This window comes from Oratosquilla oratoria, chromosome 9 (assembly GCF_046742065.1).
Source record: "Oratosquilla oratoria isolate Oo_2021 chromosome 9, ASM4674206v1, whole genome shotgun sequence".
NCBI classification, from domain to species: domain Eukaryota; kingdom Metazoa; phylum Arthropoda; class Malacostraca; order Stomatopoda; family Squillidae; genus Oratosquilla; species Oratosquilla oratoria.
The window spans coordinates 40,516,440-40,535,518 of NC_134785.1; the positions used below are offsets into that span (position 1 = coordinate 40,516,440).

Sequence of the window (19,079 nt, forward strand, 5' to 3'; positions counted from 1 at the left end):
GGGAGAAAAAAATAAATAAATAAATAAAAAAAGTTTTCCACACAGAGTGGTGGATATCTGGAACAAACTGGATAAAAAAATAATGTGTGCAAAAAATTTACACAAATTTAAGAGCAAACTACTAAGTATTTCAGTGACTTTGACCCATCGTTTTTTGTTCATATTTCCGAAATAACTATTCACATCAGCATAATATATTAGCACAGCTTAATTCACACCCTGCCCTAATTTCTGACGTTATAGTGCATTCACAAGTGTATTTATTTACGGCGTTTACTCTTGGCATCAAATGTCTCGCAGCCGATACCCGTGAAGTAAATCGAACAAATTAAGTTGTGACGTCATCACAAACTACCTCGTGTATCCCATCTTCCTCCCCTTCCCTCCCTCCTCCACTCTCTCTCTCTCTCAAAAAAAAAAAAAAAAAAAAAAAAGAAGTAATAATAATTGAATACCATGCACCCGGAAAGGGAATTCAATAACAAGTTTATACATATGATGGATAGGGAAATTATGATAATAACTGGACATGCATTTTATTTCATTCCATACCGCTATGGATAAACAGTTCATCCTCGTCATCGCTGTCCATGGTAATGATGACGGGTTCCACACTTTCGTGTATGTTGTCCGATGACCAGTACTCTTCTTCGAACGATCTGGACCTTCTCACAGCACCCGCCCAATCCTCCTTGGTTGCGATAAGCGAGGTAGTTTGTGATGACATCACAACTTCACTTGTTCAATTTACTTCACGGGTGTCAGCTACGACACTTAATATCAAGAGTAAACGCCGTAATTAAATACCCTTGTGAATGCACTATAATGTCAAAAATTAGGGCACGGTGTGAATCAGTCTGTGCTAATATATCATGCTGATGTGAATGGTTATTTCGGAAATATGAGCGAAAAACGATGGGTCAAAGCCGCTGAAATACTTAGTAGACACTGTGAGATACAAAGACAGGGCACCACGTGCATAGCTTCCCTTCCCATAAGATACTAGGTCAAATTACAACTAGGTAGGTAAATATGATGTCTATTTCTCATTACACTTTTTAATCCACCCATTTACTTGCTTCTCTCAATCTACATTCTACTTTCACCTCCACCTCTCCCTTTCCTGCCACATTTGCACCCAAGTATTTAAAACTATCCACTTCCTCCAGACTCTCTCTCTTAATACTATCTTCCAATCTGCTGCCATCCTCTCCCCTTATACAGTCACTCAAAAAAGCATGGGTTGGTGGTGTTAGGCGTTTGTGGGAGATGAATGAAGCAACAGAATCAATGTTCCTGTACAGTTGGTAGTTGTGACAAAGTTGTGCCCTACATTTTTTCCCCATTAAAATACTTGGTGTAGAATATGCATTTAATGTGTGAAGATGTGACAAGATTGAAAGTAATTATATTTGCACTGAGAAGAATTTATTTTATTGTTATTGAAATCACATGCACACACACACACACACCTTCGAGAAGCGATCGAGGAAGGACGAACCAAAACATGCTCCAAACCGCTACCTAGCCATTTGACGACGGACGATTTTGGAACGCATTATCAACAACCACCTGGTTTGTATATATGGGGAGGGAGTGTCGAAATTAAGGTGACCGAAATGTAGTCTTTGTATCTTAGTTCAGTTACTGTAAAAGAAGAACCAGTGACAACAATGGATGAAATAAACGATGAATTCAGTGATAAAGAAACTGCAAAGGCAAAGCGACGTCTGGAAGTAAGTACAATAGAGTCCCCACTTGGTGTAATAAAAAAAAGAATGTGTCTGAATGAGACCCCAAAAACATACCAAAGGTTGGATAGAGGTGTCTTTTCGGGATTTAATAGAGAAAATAGTAACATATATAGAGGGCTAGACACAGATAGAGAACCTAGGTTTAAAAATATCATAAGAAATTGAGAAATAAATTAATTGTTGGACGAAATAATTGAACTGAGAAGTAGCTATATTAAGAAAAGCCAATGAAGAAAACAATAAAAAAAAAGGGAAATAGATGATCTAAAAATGGAACTGAATAGAATAAAGGGAGAAAATATAAGTTTGAAAAATGAAAATATGAATATGAATGAAGCATTGAAAAAAGAGATGAAGGATCAAATACAGGTGGTGAAAGCGGAAGAAAAAATGAAAGAAAACGACTTTCAAGAAATTAAAAAACAGTGGAAGGAGGAACAGGAAAGTAAAAAATTATCCTTCAAGGAAATAATGGAACAAGTTAAGGATAATACGAAAAAAAAAAACGGTAATCCAAGTGATTAAAGAAAAAGGAAATTTAGTTAGGGATGCAGTGGACAGGAAAAGATGCATTGTGATTTACGATATTAAGGAAAAGCATGATGTGCCTAGATACCAGAGAGAAAGGGAAGAAAAAGAGATTGCAAGAGAGATTCTAAAGCAGATTCATAAGGAAAATCAAACCTTGGATAAAGAAATCGAGGAAACTTACAGAATGGGGAGATACTCAAAAGAAAAACAATTTAGGGCACTAAAGGTAAAACTTAGGTCACAACTGATAGCAGAGGAAGTACTATCCAAAACAACAAAACTAGCAAATAGTGAAAATCTCAAAAACGTATGGATAAAGAAGGAAATGTGTGAAGAAGAAAAAGAAAAAGAGCTCAGAAATGAAGCAAAAGAAAGGAACGAAAAAAGAACCGAGAACAAAAAGAATGATTTTTTTTTGGAAAGTGGTGGACCTGAGGTTGAGAAAATGGTATATCATAAAGAAGGAAACAAAACAGACAGAAGAAGGGAGAGAAGAAAATTAAAATTAGCATATACCAACAATGACAGAATGATCTCAGGAATGAACTGAATGATTACCTGGCATCAGAAAAAACAGACATAATGGGAATAGTGGAAAGGAAATTGAAAGGGAATCTACCACCTAACACAGTGGGACAAGGTCTATATAACTGCTGGATGAAGAATAGAAAGGAAAAACAAGGAGGGGGAGTACTATTTCTGACCAAGAAAGACTTAAATGTGACAAAGATAACAGAAGGAAGAAATAATGTAGTCAATCATGATAAAGATAGAAAACAACCACATGAGAAGTAGAAAATTTATAGTAGTGTATGTGCCCCCTAAAACACAGGCCTGGACAGAACATAATATTTCCAAATTGTTTGAAGATACAAAACATGAACTGATATACTGAAAGAAAGAGGAAATACAGTAGTTATGGGTGATTTTAATTCCAAAGAAATATGTTGGGAAGAATTGAATACACATCGACCCAATGGATAAAGGAAAATACCAGATACAGAAACAATGAGGAACCTTCGAGACTGGATTTAGTACTCACATTGGAACCTGAAATTGTAGACAGAATAGAATACAAAACACCATTAGGAAAGAGTGACCATGTACTAATAGAATTCGAATTAAAAGAGGAAATGGACCCTAAGAAGAAATCAGAAACATAGAATAGGAAGACCAATGTATAGCAAAACGAATTTTGAGAAACTTAAAGAATTTTTTCAAAATGCAAACTGGGAAAAATTCCTTAGTGAAGAAACAAGGATGGAAGAGAAATGGAATATACTAAAGGAAATTTATAATGAGGGTGTGATCAAATATATTCCACAACAAAAGCAAGAAAGAATATACATAAAAAACTGGTACAACAAAAAAAGTAGTGAGGCCAAGGATAAAAGAGACAAAGCCTGGAAAAAATGGGGAAAAAAAAAAAGAGAAAATGGCAAACATACATCAAACTAAGAAATGATTATGTAAAAATACGCAGGGAGGAAAAGAGAAATTATGAAAAGGAAATTACAGAAAAATGTAAGGATCAACCAAAGCTATTTAACAGATATGTGAATGGTAAACTAAAATCAAACAAGAAATAGAAGAACTACGCCAAGGAAGTCATGAATACACAAAAGAACAAGAAATGGCAGAAGTTATGAGTAACCACTTCAAATCAGTTTTCACAATTGAGAACTCACCTAACTGTGAAGGAATAGAGAAACAGAAATCCCCCCAAATGAAGGAAATAACCGTAACAAAAGAGGAAATCAGTGACCAACTAAAAAACCTAGATGTTAGAAAATCGCATGGTCCGAATGGAATTGCAAATTGGATACTGAAGGAATGCGTGAAGGAACTAACAGATAAAATACACACTATAATAAAATATTCGCTCAAAGAAGGAAAAGTACCACAAGACTGGAAAAATGCAAACATTGTACCAATATATAAAGGAGGAAGTAAGGAAGATCCAACTAACTACAGTAGCTGAAATATGTGAAAAAGTGATTAAAAGTAGATGGGTTAAACATCTGGAAGAAAAATCTATACTAAACCCAAGCCAATTTGGACTTAGACAAGGAAGATCATGTACAACAGATCTAATCTGCTTCTATTCGAGAATAATAGATATAATAGATGAGAGAGATGGATGGGCAGACTGTGCCTATCTAGATCTATAAAAGGCATTTGAAAAAGTACCACACAAAAAATTAATAGGAAAATTAGAATAAATAGGTGGCATTGCAGGTAATTTATTAAAATGGATGGAACACTTCCTGACTGGAAGAAAAATGAGGGTAGTATTTAGAGACAAATACTCGAAATGTGAAGAAATGATAAGTGGTGTTCCACAAGGGTCAGTGCTGGCTCCAATCATGTTTGCCATATACGTAAACGACATGGACGAAGGAGTTGAATGTTATATGAATTTCTTCACAGATGATGCCAAAAAAATTGAAAGGCAGAAGGTAGGGAGGTACTTAGAGTGAAATGCTTAAATGAAGAAAAAAGGAGAATGAGTATAAGAAGAAGTTGAGAGAGGAATGGGAGAGAGTAAAGGATAGAGTAGAGCTAGGAGTGGAGGAGGAATGGGGATGGTTCAAGGAGGGAGTCATAAGGTGTGCAAAGATGGTGTGTGGAACAAGGAGGGCGGGAGGAAATAGAAAGAAGGGTAGTGAGTGGTGGGATGAGAAAGCAAAGAAGGGTGTAGAAGAGAAGAAGGCATTCATAGATTGGCTACAAATTAGGACAAGGGAATCGTATGAGAGGTACAAAGTAAAGAGAAAGGAAGTTAAGCATAAGATAAAGGAAGCAAAGAGGAGAGCAGATGTGAAATGGGGAAAGAGTATGACAGAAAATTTTGAAAGTAATAAAAAGATGTTTTGGAAGGAAGTTAAAAGAGGAAGAGGAGGCGAATCAAGTAGAGAACAAAAGGTAAAAGGTGCAGATGGAGAGATGATAATGGAAGAGAAGGCAGTGACAGGAAGGTGGGCAGAGTATTTTAGGGAGTTGCTAAATGTGAAGGAGGATAGGGAGGGAAAGGTAGTTGCAGTGGGAAATGCTAAGAAAATGAGTGATGAGTGAGGAGAATGGAGGAGAAATAGGGAAGGATGAGGTGAAAGCAGCTGTTAAGATGATAAGAGCAGGTATGGCACCTAGGTTGGATGGATGCCATGCAGAATGTCTGAAGAAAGGAGGTACAGTTATGGTGGACTGGCTGGTGAGGTTATTTAATGTTTGTTTAAGAGAGGGTAGAGTGCCAGAAGACTGGAAGAGTGCCTGTATAGTTCCGCTTTACAAAGGAAAGGGGGACAAGTGTCAGTGTAGTAGTTACAGAGGGATCAGCTTGCTGAGTGTGGTTGGGAAGGCTTATGGGAGGGTCTTGATTGAGAGGATTAGGAGAGGAACAGAGGGAGTAATTGGTGAGGAACAGTGTGGTTTTAGGACAGGTAGGGGATGTGTAGATCAGATTTTTGTGGTAAGACAGATATGTGAGAAAGCTATAGGAAAAGGTAAGGATGTTTTTTGGGCTTTTATGGATCTGGAAAAGGCTTACGACAGGGTAGACAGGAAGGCACTGCGGGAGGTACTGCAGATATATGGGATAGGAGGAAAGCTGTTAACCCCTTCCATACGGTGCCGCACATGTAGGCGTCATGGGGAGCGAGTGTATTCGCGAGGCTGCCATATCGGCGTCTTGATTATATTTATTGTAGTCACCCCTCCATAATGACATTCTTTCTAATTCTTTTGTAATCGCATTTTCTATGGTTATCAAAATTCACGGGTGAAGAGAGAACGATCGATATAAGCGGTAACTATATTTTATGATGCGAGTATTATTACGACACGTCGTACGGCTGGCATTGGTTGCTGCCACCGAGATCTAAGTCCATGACGCCTACGTGTGCGGCACCGTATGGAAGGGGTTAAGAGCAGTCAAGAGTTTTTATGAGAGTAGTAGAGCTTGCGTTAGGATTAGAAATGGAGAGAGTGAATGGTATGAGGTAAAGGTGGGACTTCGTCAGGGGTGTGTTATGTTGCCCTGGCTGTTCAATCTTTACATGGATGGGGTGGTGCGAGAGGTAAATGCAAGGGTAGTGGGTCAGGGGTTGGAGATGATTAAAGAAAATGGAGAAAAGTGGGAGGTGAGCCAGTTGTTGTTTGCCGATGACACTGCGCTTGTAGCAGGATCAGAGGAGGGATTGAGGAAGTTAGTGACAGAGTTTGAGAAGGTGTGTGAAAGAAGGAAACTGAAGATAAATGTGGGTAAAAGTAAGGTGATGAGATGTACAAGGGGAGAGAGTGACAGCAGGCTGGAAGTGAGCATTAAGGGTGAGAAACTGGAGGAAGTGGATAGTTTCAGATACTTGGGTGTGAATGTGACAGGAAAGGGAGGAGTTGGGGTGGAGGTAGAATGTAGATTGAGAGAAGCGAGTAAATGCCTTGGTGGATTAAAAAGTGTGATGAGAAATAGACATCTGGGTATGGATGCTTAGGGGAGGTTATATGAAGGAGTGATTGTGCCAACAGCAATGTATGGGGCAGAAACATGGAACATGAGAGAGGAAGAGAGAAGGAGCTTGAATGTGTTTGAGATGAAATGTCTGAGAAGTATGATAGGGGTTACTATGCTAGATAGAGTGAGAAATGAGGAGGTGAGGAGGAGAACAGGGATGGAAAAGGAGCTGGGAGATAGGGTTGATGAAAGAGTATTAGGATGGTTTGGACACATGGAAAGAATGAGTAAAGAAAGATTAGTAAAGGAAGTGTGGAAGGCGGAGGTGGAAGGAGTGAATATGAGGGGGCGCCCTAGGATGAGATGGATGGATGGGGTGAAAGGGGCTTTACAAAAGAGAGGAATGTCTGTAGAGGAAGGACGGGAGAGGACAGAAGACAGGGGTGAATGGAGAAAGGTTGTGTATAGATGAGGCTGTGATGCATGAGGGGGAGTGGGTGGGGGATGGGGGATGAGGAAGTATGTACGAGAAAAATTTGACGCAGCCCGAAGAGATTTCTCCCCGTCTTCTCCTTTCCTGCATGAGGGGACGGAGAGGGGGGGTCGCCGACTTTATGAAGCGGCCTTGCTGTGGATGTGCTGTGTCTTGCGACACTGCTTCTGACCCAGGGCAGTGGACAGGATGCAGGGATGACCCGTCATCCAGGAGGTGCTAAGATAGGAGGGAGGGAGGAGGGTGGAGGGGAGTGGAATATATGGGAAATGAAATAGGTGGGAGTGATTTCTATGCCTTTTTCTTTTAGGCTACCCCCCATGTAAGGGGGAAAAAGCCTTTGGTATATGTATGTATGTACCTTTACAATCAGACCTGGACACAATCTGGAAATGGACTCAAAAGTGGGAGGTGAACTTTAATATCAAGAAGTGCAGCATAATGGAGTTTGGTAAAAGCAAAAACAGAATTTAAAAAAATTACAAGATTGGTGAAAATGAAAAAAAAAAAAAAGTGCACTTGGAAAGGGACCTTGGAGTGATAATCAGCAATGACATGACACCGGACAGACATATAAACAAAATAGTAGGTGAAACATACAACCTACTAAGGTCAATGAAAGTGGCATTTTGAATACTTGGATGAAGAAATTATAAAAAAAATATTAGTCACATTGATTAGACCAAAACTGGAATATGCAGCGACACTATGGACACCCAGTAAAAAAAGAATATAAGGAAACTAGAAAGAATACAGAAAGCAACAACAGAGTTGTTGTTGTTGTCGTTCCCTAGACTGTCTGTCCGAGCAGTCCCGTCTCCCCAAGGAATGCCATAGCCGAAACTGGGTTTTCCCACAAATCCTTTATAGAGCGTATGTTGTGTTGTTTGCGTGCATGACTGTGTATAATGCAGTCTTCCATTATGTGTTGTATGGTATGGGGTGAAGTGTTACATCCTGGGCAGCTGTTCACAACACGGTCATCCAGCCTCTTCTGGTAGCTTAGAAGTGCTGGGTGGTGACCGCACCGCAGTCTGGCCAAGTGGACTCTGTCCTTTCGTGGGAGAGAGGATTCAGAAGGGTGGATATCAGGGGGTCTGGCATGCAGCAGTGTGTTGTCTTTCAGTGTGTTAATGGAGCGGTGAGTGATATGATTATGAATATGTTTCCGGAGGCTAGTATTTGGTGGTTGTGGAGGAAGAGAAGAGAGTATCTGTGCGTGATAAAGGTCTTTGGGTGTTGTTTTAATGTTTCTTGGTGTGTGTGGGTGTTCTGCTATGTAGTGTAGTGGGTGTGATGTGTTTGTGGTGGCTGCGGCAAGTGTTTGTGTGCCTCTCATGTCGAGGTGGTCCTTGACTTTGAGGACTTTTGTTTCATGGTGTAAATGGTCTGTAGGTGTTGTATTTGTGCAGCCTGTAATTGTTTTTAGGGCTTTGTTTTGTATGATTTGAAGGGTGTTGTGGTGTGTCTCACTGAGATTAGGAGCCCATGCAGGACTCGCATAATTCAACACTGAGCGTATGCATTGTTTGTATATTGTTATATTAGTTTCTTTGTTTTGTCCAAATGTTGTTCCAGTGATTGACTTAAGTGCGTTAAGTCTGGGTGTGCATTTGTTTTGTATGTTTGTGATGTGTTGTTTGAAAGACATGGATGTATCGTATGTTACACCAAGAATTTTCGGTGTGTTTGCGTGTGGTATTAGAGTGTTGTTGATGTAGAGATGAGGTATGTATTTGTGTTCTTTTGTCCAGTTGGTGAGAAGTGTTGCTGTAGATTTGGTTGGAGCTATTTTGAGTCTGTTTGTGATGAACCATGTATCGAGTGTGTCAAGGTATGGCTGGATTATTTCTGCAGCTTTGTCTGTGTTACGATGTGTGCATGTGATTGTTATGTCGTCTGCGTAGGAAGAGATTTGTATTTCCGAGGTGTCTGGCGTGGGTAAGTCATGCATGTATAGATTAAATAGTGTGGGGGATAGAACTGAGCCCTGTGGTACTCCGTTCTTAATGTTTCTGATGTGCGATGATTGGCCATTATATGACACATAAGCATTCCTACCTGCCAGATAATTGGCCAGCCATCTTTTGGTGTTATTGTGCATGTCTGTGTTATATATTATATTTGTTAGGTTGTGGCGGGGGATAGCATCAAAAGCTTTACTAATGTCTAATGTTATAAGAAGTGTTCTTTGGTGGGGCCTATCTGAATTGATGCCATCTAAAATTCTTTGTGTGAGGTTTGTCAGGTTTGTGGAGTGTAGTGGCCTAAAACCGTGTTGTGAGTCAGCAGGGGGAATATGTGGTGTGACAAATTTAAGTATTAGGCGTTCAATGACTTTAGAGGGGGTGCAGAGAAGTGTGATTGGGCGGTGCGATGTTGGGATTGTTGGGTCTTTGTTCGGTTTTGGAATGGTGATTATTTTACTATGCTTCCAGATGTCGGGTATAGTGTTGTGTGAATAGCTGTAGTTTGCAATGTTTGTGAGTGCGTGTATACCTTGTGGTCCAATGTGTTTTAGGTGGATGTTGCTTATGTTATCAGGGCCACAGGCAGATGAGTGCTTGAGACTATGTATTATGAGTTTTGTCTGACTGTCTATGAAGGGTGTACAGTCTGAGTCAGAGTTGGCACCAGCTCCTTCCAAATTAACATATGAACAAAGATTATCAAAACTAGAACTACCAACACTGGAGCAAAGAGGAGAAAGAGGTGATCTACTGACAATATATAGAATCATGAAAGGCATGGAAATCCTTGACAGAAAAGATTTACTAAAATAATGACAATGGAAAAAAAAAAAGAGGTCATGAAAAGAAACTCAAAAAGGACAACTATAGATGAGATAGGAAAAAGAACAGCTTCCCACACAGAATGCTGGATATATGGAATAACTTGCATGAAAAAACAGTGTGTGCAAATACTATTCACAATTCTAAGAATAAACTTGATGCTAAAAGATACAAAGACAGGTCACCACGAGCATAGCTCCCTTCCCATATAATACAACTAGGTAAATACACAAAGTTGGTCCCAACATTTGCAAACCTAACATACGAACAAAGACTGGCCAAACTGGAATTACCAACCCTGGAACAAAGAAGAGAACAAGGGGACCTACAAACCATCTACAGAATTATGAAAGGAAAAGAATGCCTTGATAGAGAGGACCTATTAAAACGGGACAGAGGAAAAACAAGAGGACATGCAATGAAACTCAAAAAGGATAACTACAGAAGAGACCTGAAAAAGAACAGCTTCCCACATAGAGTGATAGATATATGGAACAAATTGGATGAAAAAATAGTGTGTGCAAACACAATACAAGAATTTAAGAACAAACTTGATCTTGCAAGATACAAAAACAGGTCACCACGAGCATAGCTCCCCTTCCTGTAAAATACAACTAGGTAAATACACACAAACACAGATTTATAAACTACAAAGCTATGAGAAACACTGGTGCATTGATATACAGGTGTATCAACAGTTTCCAGTCTTTTGAACAATGTGTCAGAGTTTAGCCTTTACTTACATCCATTTCCATACAATTTCTTACCGATATTTTATTTTAGTGACTGTACATCACATCACCTTTTACGCACATTTATCTTCCACTTTCTTTTTTCACACACATTCCCAAACTCTGTCAATAACTTCCTCAATCTCTCCTCTGATCCTGCTACAAGCGCAGTGTCGTCAGCAAACAACAACTGGCATATCTCCCATTTTTCTCCATTTTCTTTAACCATCTCCAATCCTTGGCCCATTACTCTTGTGTTTACCTCTCGCACCACCACATCCATGGATTGATCGAACAGCCAAGGCGACATAACATATCTCTGGTAAAGTCCCACTTTTACCTCCAACTCTCCATTTCTAATTCTGACACAGGAACTACTACATACATACATGTGGATGTGGTACAGATGAGAGTAAAAGGGAAGAGATAGGTAGTATGTTTGTGAGAAGAACGATGGATGTGTTAGCTTTGAGTGAAACTAAGTTGAGAGGGAAGGGTGAGTGTAAGTTTGGGAGTGTAAGTGGGAGGTTATCAGGAGTGAAGAGAGGGCAAGGGAGAGAAGGGGTGGCTATACTAGTAAGTGAAGAGATAGGTAAATGTGTAAACAAAGAGACAATGTCACGAGTGAGTACGAGGCCGGAGGATTTTAAATGCCGGTGCACTCCTTTTAAACTTTAAATGCCTCTCCTGAAAAGTTAATGTTTTTATTCAAATAGCCATATCTCTGTTTCTTTTTATTCGATTTTATTCATTCTTTCGAATTTGTAAAGAGAAATAGTCATTCTTTAATTTGGAAAGAAAAAAAAAAAGATAAAGGAAACTGTAACTTGATTTTTTTTTTCATTTATCCTTGCAGATTTTCACTGAAGTTTCTACTATTCAAAATGAAAAAATCATAAAAAAATAAATAAAAGAGAGTAAGAGGAAATTTAATTTTGTGAAGTTGTTCCCAAGACTCTAATCTTTCATTTCCTACATAGTAGGCTGATTACCTATGCCTATGGATACTTCAATGATCGCAGATACCATCATAAAAAAATAAATAAATTAACTACACGTAACATATACATGTTACTAAAACAATTTAGTATGCAATAATACTCTTTCCAATAGAGTAAGTATACATAAGTTCACCTGAGAAATTGAACAACTTTTATGACACGTTCACCTATAAGCACTTCCCTCGGTGCCTTAAATGAGTGCATAGAGGGACTAGGGAGAAATGTCAATGTAATAGTACTAGGAGACCTTAATGCTAGGGTAGGAAATGAACCAATTGATGAAGTGGTTGGGAAATGTGGAGTTCCAGGAAAGAATCATAGTGGAGAGGTGATGGTGGAGATGTGTATAGAGAGTTGATGATAGCAAATACAGTGTTTCGGAAGAAAGTCAAGCATAAGTACACATGGGAGAGGGTGGTGGATGGAAGGGTGGTAGATAGAGCGTTAATGGACTATGTAGTGGTAGATAGGAGTATAATAAGAAGAGTTAAGGATGTACATGTGCTAAGGGGAGAAGGTGGGGGAATATCAGATCATTTTTTGGTGGAAGGTAAGTTGAGAGTGGAGGATAGATGGAGAAAGAGGAAAAAGACAATAGGTAGGGAGGTGCTTAGAGTGAACTCTTTAAATGAAAAGGAAAAGGAGGAGTACAAGAAGAAGCTGAGAGAGGAGAGGGAGGGAGTGAAGGATAGAGTAGAGCTAGGAGTGGAGTAGGAATGGGGATGGTTCAAGGAGTGAGTCACAAAGTGTCCAAAGATGGTGTGTGGAACAAGAAGGACAGAAGGAAATAGAAGGAAGGGTAGTGAATGGTGGGATGAGGAAACAAAGAAAGTTGTAGAAGAGAAGAAGCGAGTTTTCACAGATTGGTTACAAAATAGGATGAGGGAGTCATATGAGAGGTACAAAGAAAAGAAAAGAGAAGTAAAGCACAAGGTAAAGGAGGCAAAGAGGAGAGCAGGTGTGAAATGGGTAAGAGTATGACAGAAAATTTTGAAAGTAATAAAAAGATGTTTTGGAAAGAAATTAAGAGAGGAAGAGGAGGCGAATCAAGTAGAGAAGAAAAGGTAAAAGGTCCAGATGGAGAGATGATAATGGAAGAGAAGGCAGTAAGGGGAAGATGGGCAGAATATTTTAGGGAGTTGCTAAATGTGAAGGAGGATAGGGAGGGAAAGATATTTGCAGTGGGAAATGCTAAGAAAATGACCGTGATGAGTGAGGAAAATGGAGGAGAAATAAGGAAGGATGAAGTGAAGGCAGTTGTTAAGATGATGAAAGCAGGTAAGGCACCTGGTCTGGATGGATGCCATGCAGAATGTCTAAAAAAAGGAGGTACAGTGATGGTGGACTGGCTGGTGAGGTTAATGTTTGCTGGAGAGAGGGTAGAGTGCCGTAGGACTGGAGGAATGCCTGTATAGTTCCACTTTACAAGGGAAAAGGGGACAAGTGTGAGTGTAATAGTTTCAGAGGAATTAGCTTGTTAAGTGTAGTTGGGAAAGCTTATGGGAGGAAATTGATTGAGAGGATTAGGAGAGGAACAGAGGGAGTAATTGGTGAGGAACAGTGTGGAATTAGGACAGGTAGAGGTTGTGTAGATCAGATTTACGTGGTAAGACAGATATGTGAGAAAGCTATAGGAAAGGGCAAGGATGTTTTTTGGGCTTTTATGGATCTGGAAAAGGCTTATGACAGGGTAGACAGGAAGGCACTATGGGAGGTTTTGGGGATTTATGGGATAGGAGGAAAGCTTCTAGGAGCTGTCAAGAGTTTTCATGAGAGTAGTAGAGCATGTGTCAGGATTAGAAATGGAGAGAGTGAGTGGTTTGAGGTAAAGGTGGGACTTCATAGGTTAAAGAAAATGGAGAAAAGTGGGAGGTGAGCCAGCTGTTGTTTGTGGATGACACTGTGCTTGTGGCAGGATCAGAGGAGGGATTGAGGAAGTTGGTGACAGAGTTTGGGAGAGTGTTTGAAAGAAGAAAGCTGAAGATAAATGTGGGTAAAAGTAAGGTGATGAGATGTACAAGGGGTGAAAGTGGAAGCAGACTGGAAGTGAGCATTAAGGAAAAGCAACTGGAGGAAGTGGATAGTTTTAGATACTTGGGTGCAAATGTGGCAGGAAAAGGTGCAGTGAAGGTGGAGGTAGAATGTAGATTGAGAGAAGCGAGTAAATGCTTTGGTGGATTAAAAAGTGTAATGAGGAATAGACATCTGGGAATGGATGCTATGAGGAGACTGTATGAAGGAGTGATTGTGCCAACAGCACTCTATGGGGGAGAAACATGGAACATAAGAGAGGAAGAGAGAAGGAGTTTGAATGTGTTTGAGATGAGGTGTCTGGGAAGTATGATGGGGGTTACTAGGCTAGATAGAGTGGGAAATGAGGTGAGGAGGAGAACAGAGGTGGAAAGGGAGTTGGGTGATAGGGTTGATGAAAGAGTATTAGGATGGTTTGGACACATGGAAAGAATGAGTGAAGAAAGAATAGTAAAAGAGGTATGGAAGGCAGATGTGGAGGGAGTGAACATAATGGGATGTCCTAGGATGAGATGGATAGATGGGGTGAAGGGGGCTTTGGGGAAGAGGGGAATGTCTGTTGAGGAAGGACGGGAGAGGACAGAAGACATGGGTGAATGGAGAATGGTCATATATGGATGATGTGATGCATGGGGTGGAATGGGTGGGGGGATGGGGATGAGGTAGTATGTGTGAGCAAAATTTGACGCAACCTGAAGGGATTTTTCTCCGTCTTCTCCTTTTATGCATTTATGATTTAATGAAGCAGCCTTGCTGTGGATGTGCTGTGTCTTGCAACACTGCCTCTGACCCAGGGCAGTGGACAAGGTGCAGGGATGACCCGTCATCCAGGAGGTGCTAAGATAAGAGGGAGGGTGGAGGGGATGGAATGGGTGGGAATGATTTTATGCCATTTTCGTTTTGGCTACCTCCCTTGTAAGGGGGAAAAGGCCTTGGTATATGTATGTATGTATTTCTTTTCATGTCCTCTTGTTTTTCTCTTATCCCAATCTTCTCTGTCGAGGACTTCCATCCCTTTCATGATGAGTTGCCTGAGAAGTATGATAGGAGTTACTAGGTTGGATAGAGTGAGAAATGAGGAGGTGAGGAAGAGAACAGGGTTGGAAAAGGAGTTGGGAGATAGGGTTAATGAAAGAGTATTGGGGTGGTTTGGACACATGGAAAGAATTAGTGAAGAAAGATTAGTAAAAGAAGTGTGGAAGGTAGAGGTGGAAGGAGTGAACATGAGGTAGCAACCAAGGATGAGATGGATGGGGTAAAAGGGGCACTGGGTGAGAGGGAAATGTCTGTTGAGGAAGGATGGGAGAGGACAGAAGATAAGGGTGAATGGAGAATTGTTGTTTATGGATAATGCTGTGATGCATGAGGGGAGTGGGTGGGGGATGGGAGGGGTGAGGGAGTATGTATGAGAAATACACTGACACAGCCTGAAGGGATTTCTCCCTATCTTCTCCATTTCTGCATGAGGGGACAGAGAGGGGGGTTTGCTGATTTAGTGAAGTGGCCTTTCTGTGGATGTGCTGTGTCTTGTGACACTGTTTCTTACCCAGGGCAGCAGGTGAGATGCAGGGATGACCCATCATCCAGGAGGAACCAAGAAAAGAGGGAGGGAGGGGGGTGGAGTGTATGGGGATGGAATGGGTGGAAGTGTTTTTTTTATGCCTTTGTTTTTTGGTCACCTCCCTTGTAAGGGGGAAAAAGCGTTTGGTATATGTATGTACCTTACCCTTCCTTATTTCTCCATTTTCCTCATTCATCACTGTCATTTTCTTAGCACTTCCCATTGTAACTACTTTTCCCACCTATCCTCTTTTACATTTAGCATACATACATACAAATACCAAGGCTTTCTCCCCCTTACAAGGGAGGTAGCCAAAAAGGGAAAGGCACAAAACCATTTCCACCCACTCCATCCCTGAAAACATTCCACACCCCTCCACCCTCCCTCCTATCTGAGCACCTCCTGGATGACGGGTCATCCCTGCACCTTGTCCACTGCCCTGGGTCAGAAGCAGTGTCGCAAGACACAGCACATCCACATTTAGCAACTCCCTAAAATACTCTACCAAAAATATGTACAAGAAGTAAAAAATAAGAATAGCTTATCTAACTTTAGTAGTTATTTTCCTGTCATATATTTCTATAGTTATTTTCCTTTCCTTTCTTTCCTGTAGCCTCTGATATCTTTCTTCTCTATTTTTTCTCTTTGATGTAAATACTGCTTTTAAAATTATGCATTACCTATATCATGCCAGTTGTGAACTTTGTGCCAATCTGTGAAAATTCCTCCAGTGACTTGAGCTCCACACTCAATCAAGTGTCCAGCCAAACTACCACTTGCTAGAAGGTCTAAGTCTGTGTTCTTCCATCCAAACTGAAAAATTAAAATTATATATAGATACATACATACAAACATCAAGGGCTTTTCCCCCCTTACAAGGGAGGTAGCCAAAGTCCAAGGCATAAATCCACTCTCATCCATTTCATCCCCACATACTCTACCACTCCCATTCACCATCCCTCCCTTCCTCTTTTCTTGGCTCTTCCTGGATGACAGCTCATCCCTACATCTCACCCAATCCCCTGGGTCAGAAGCAATACGGTAAGACACAGCACATCCACAGCAAGGCCACTTCATTTAATTGGCAACCCCCTTCTCCATCCCCTCATGCAGAAAAAGAGAGGACAAGGAGAAATCCCTTTGGGCTGCATGAAAATATCATTCACACATACTCCCTAACCCCCCATCCCCCACCCACTCCCATGCATCACCAATACACAACCATTCTCCACTCACCCCTATCTTCTGTCTTCTTCCTTCCTTCCTCGAGAGACATCCCCCTCTTTCCGATTGCCAGGACATATACAGATGTTAAAAATTATCTATTTATCTATATACCAAAAGGCTTCTTCCCCCTTATAAAGGAGGTAGCCAGCCAAGGCATGCACCCACCCCCACCCATCCCACTTCCATCCATCAACCATTTGTTTCCCTTCTATCTTAGCTCCTTGTGGATGAAGGGTCATCCATCCCCCACCTGCTTCCTGGGTCAAAAGCAATACAGCAAGGCAGTACATATTCATAGCAGGCCCCCACTGGTTCACTTATGTGGTGACCCTCAAGCTACTTAAAAACAGAATTCCAGCCCTCTACTTCAGCTACAGTTCCTGGGAAAAATATCATGCAATATGACAGGGGTACAATGACAATTCTTTATCCTTGAGGAGCCAAAACAGGAGAGATGTTAAATGGGGTTTAATATGTATGTAGTGGGTGTGTGCTTTGACTTGGCCACTCCTGTTTATACAGGGAAAAGGGTCTTTGCTGTGTATGTATGTATATTTGAATTGTCTCACTTGGCATGATTTGCAATATTTCTCATATTTGATCCATAGGTTTTCACCAATCTTGTATTATCTTTATTATCAATATACATGTCTTTATTACAAGCTAGAAGCATAATTGAGATAAGTAAATGAGGGCTACTTTGTAAGAACCTAACAACTCACCGAATGAATGAGAGGTGCCAAAGCAAGACTGCTGTCAGCACAGCGACCTGTAACAACAATGTCTGCACCAAGATCAAGGGCTCTGGCAATGGGTCCAGCACTGTTGAAAGAAATGTATTTGAATAATATGCAGAATAACAATCACAATCTAAGGCTGAAAAAAAGTGAAAGTCAACATGGAATTGGACCCAGCAGACCTTAAAGACTACCTAAGCAAAAGAGTAGGGCAAACACTGTTTTGCAGGTAAACACAAATTGCTTATAAGAATATGAATAAAGATTTAGTGAAGACTTGACCAAACTGGTTCCTCATACCATACATGAAATATATTTCAATAGCAGGGAAGACCCAAGGAGCTAGTTCCAATTGAATTAAGGAGGATGAAAGAGGGCTTTTTCTCCCTTACAAAGGAGGTAGCCAAAGTTCAAGGCATAAATCCACTCTCAACCATTTCATCCCCACATACTCCACTCCCATTCACCACCCTTCCCTATTTTTTTGTCTTCTCCTGGATGATGGCTCATCCCTGCATCTTGCCCGCTGCCCTGGGTCAGAAGTAATGCAGCAAGACACAGCACATCCACAGCAAGGGTGCTTCATTTAATCAGCAACCTCCACTCTCCATCCTCTCATGCAGAAAAAGAGAAGATGGGGAGAAATCCCTTCAGGCTGTGTCAAAATATCACGCACACACACACACCCTCACACACCCAAACCCCATCCCCCACCCACTCCCTTCCATGCATCACAGCATCATCCGTACACAACCATTTTCCACTCACCCCTATCCCCTGTCTTCTCCATTCCCTCCTCAACAGACACTCCCCTCCCTCCCAATAACCCTTTTACCACATCCATCTATCTCATCCTTGGTCACCCCCTCATGTTCATTCCCTCCACCTCTGCCTTACACACCTCTTTTACTAATCTTTCTTCACTCATTCTTTCCATTTTTCCAAACCATCCTAATATTCTTTCATCAACCCCACCTCCCAACTCCCCTCTCACCCCCACTCTCCTGCTTCCTTCCTTGTTTCTCACTACATCCAGCCTAGCAACCCCCACCACACCTCTCAGGCACTTCACCTCAAACACATTTAAACTCTTCCTCTCTTATTCCATATTTCTGCCCCATATAGTGCTGTCAGCACAATCACCCCTTCATACAATTTTTAGCATCCATTCCCAAATGTCTATTTTTCATAACACGTTTTAATCCCCCAAGGCATCTACTTGCTTCTCTCAGTCTACATTCTACCACCACCTCCACTCCCTTTCCTGCCACATTTGTCCCCAAGTATCTACAGCTAATCACTTTCTCCAGTCTCTCTCCCTTAATACTCACTTCGTATTTGCTGCCATCCTCTCCCCTTGCACATTTTATCACCCTACTTCTACCCACATTTATCTTCAACTTCCTTCTTTCGCACACCTTCCCAAATTCTATCACTAACTTCCTTAATCCCTCCTCTGATCCTGCTACAAGTGCAGTGTCATCAGCAAACAACAACTGACTTATCTCCCATTTTTCTCAAAATGAGGCCTTTATGACAAGAGTTAATTTATAAAGACACACTTACAAATCAGCAATTCCCCCTCTATCCTCTCATGGGAAAAAAGAGAAGATAGGAGAAATCCCTTCATGCTGCATCAAAATATCATTCACACATAACCACTCCCTATCCCACTATCCCCCACCCCCTCCCATATGGAGCTAAGATGCGAGGGAATGTGGTGGATGGGAGTGGAATGGGTGGGAGAGAGTATGTTCCTTTTGACTTGGCT

The 19,079-nt window shown here is 41.0% G+C and overlaps 1 protein-coding gene across 2 annotated transcripts in view; it reads right to left on the reverse strand.

Annotated features, from left to right (window-relative positions):
* Nucleotides 1-19,079, reverse strand: part of LOC143028331 (uncharacterized) — a 65,491-nt gene that overhangs the window by 39,840 nt on the left and 6,572 nt on the right. For both annotated transcript variants that reach the window (XM_076190262.1, XM_076190261.1), the window contains exons 5-6: nt 17,294-17,393; nt 16,025-16,157 (exon numbers count right to left, since the gene is read on the reverse strand). In XM_076190262.1, the coding sequence (XP_076046377.1) occupies nt 16,025-16,157; nt 17,294-17,393 (233 nt within the window). The remainder of the gene's footprint in view (nt 1-16,024; nt 16,158-17,293; nt 17,394-19,079) is intronic.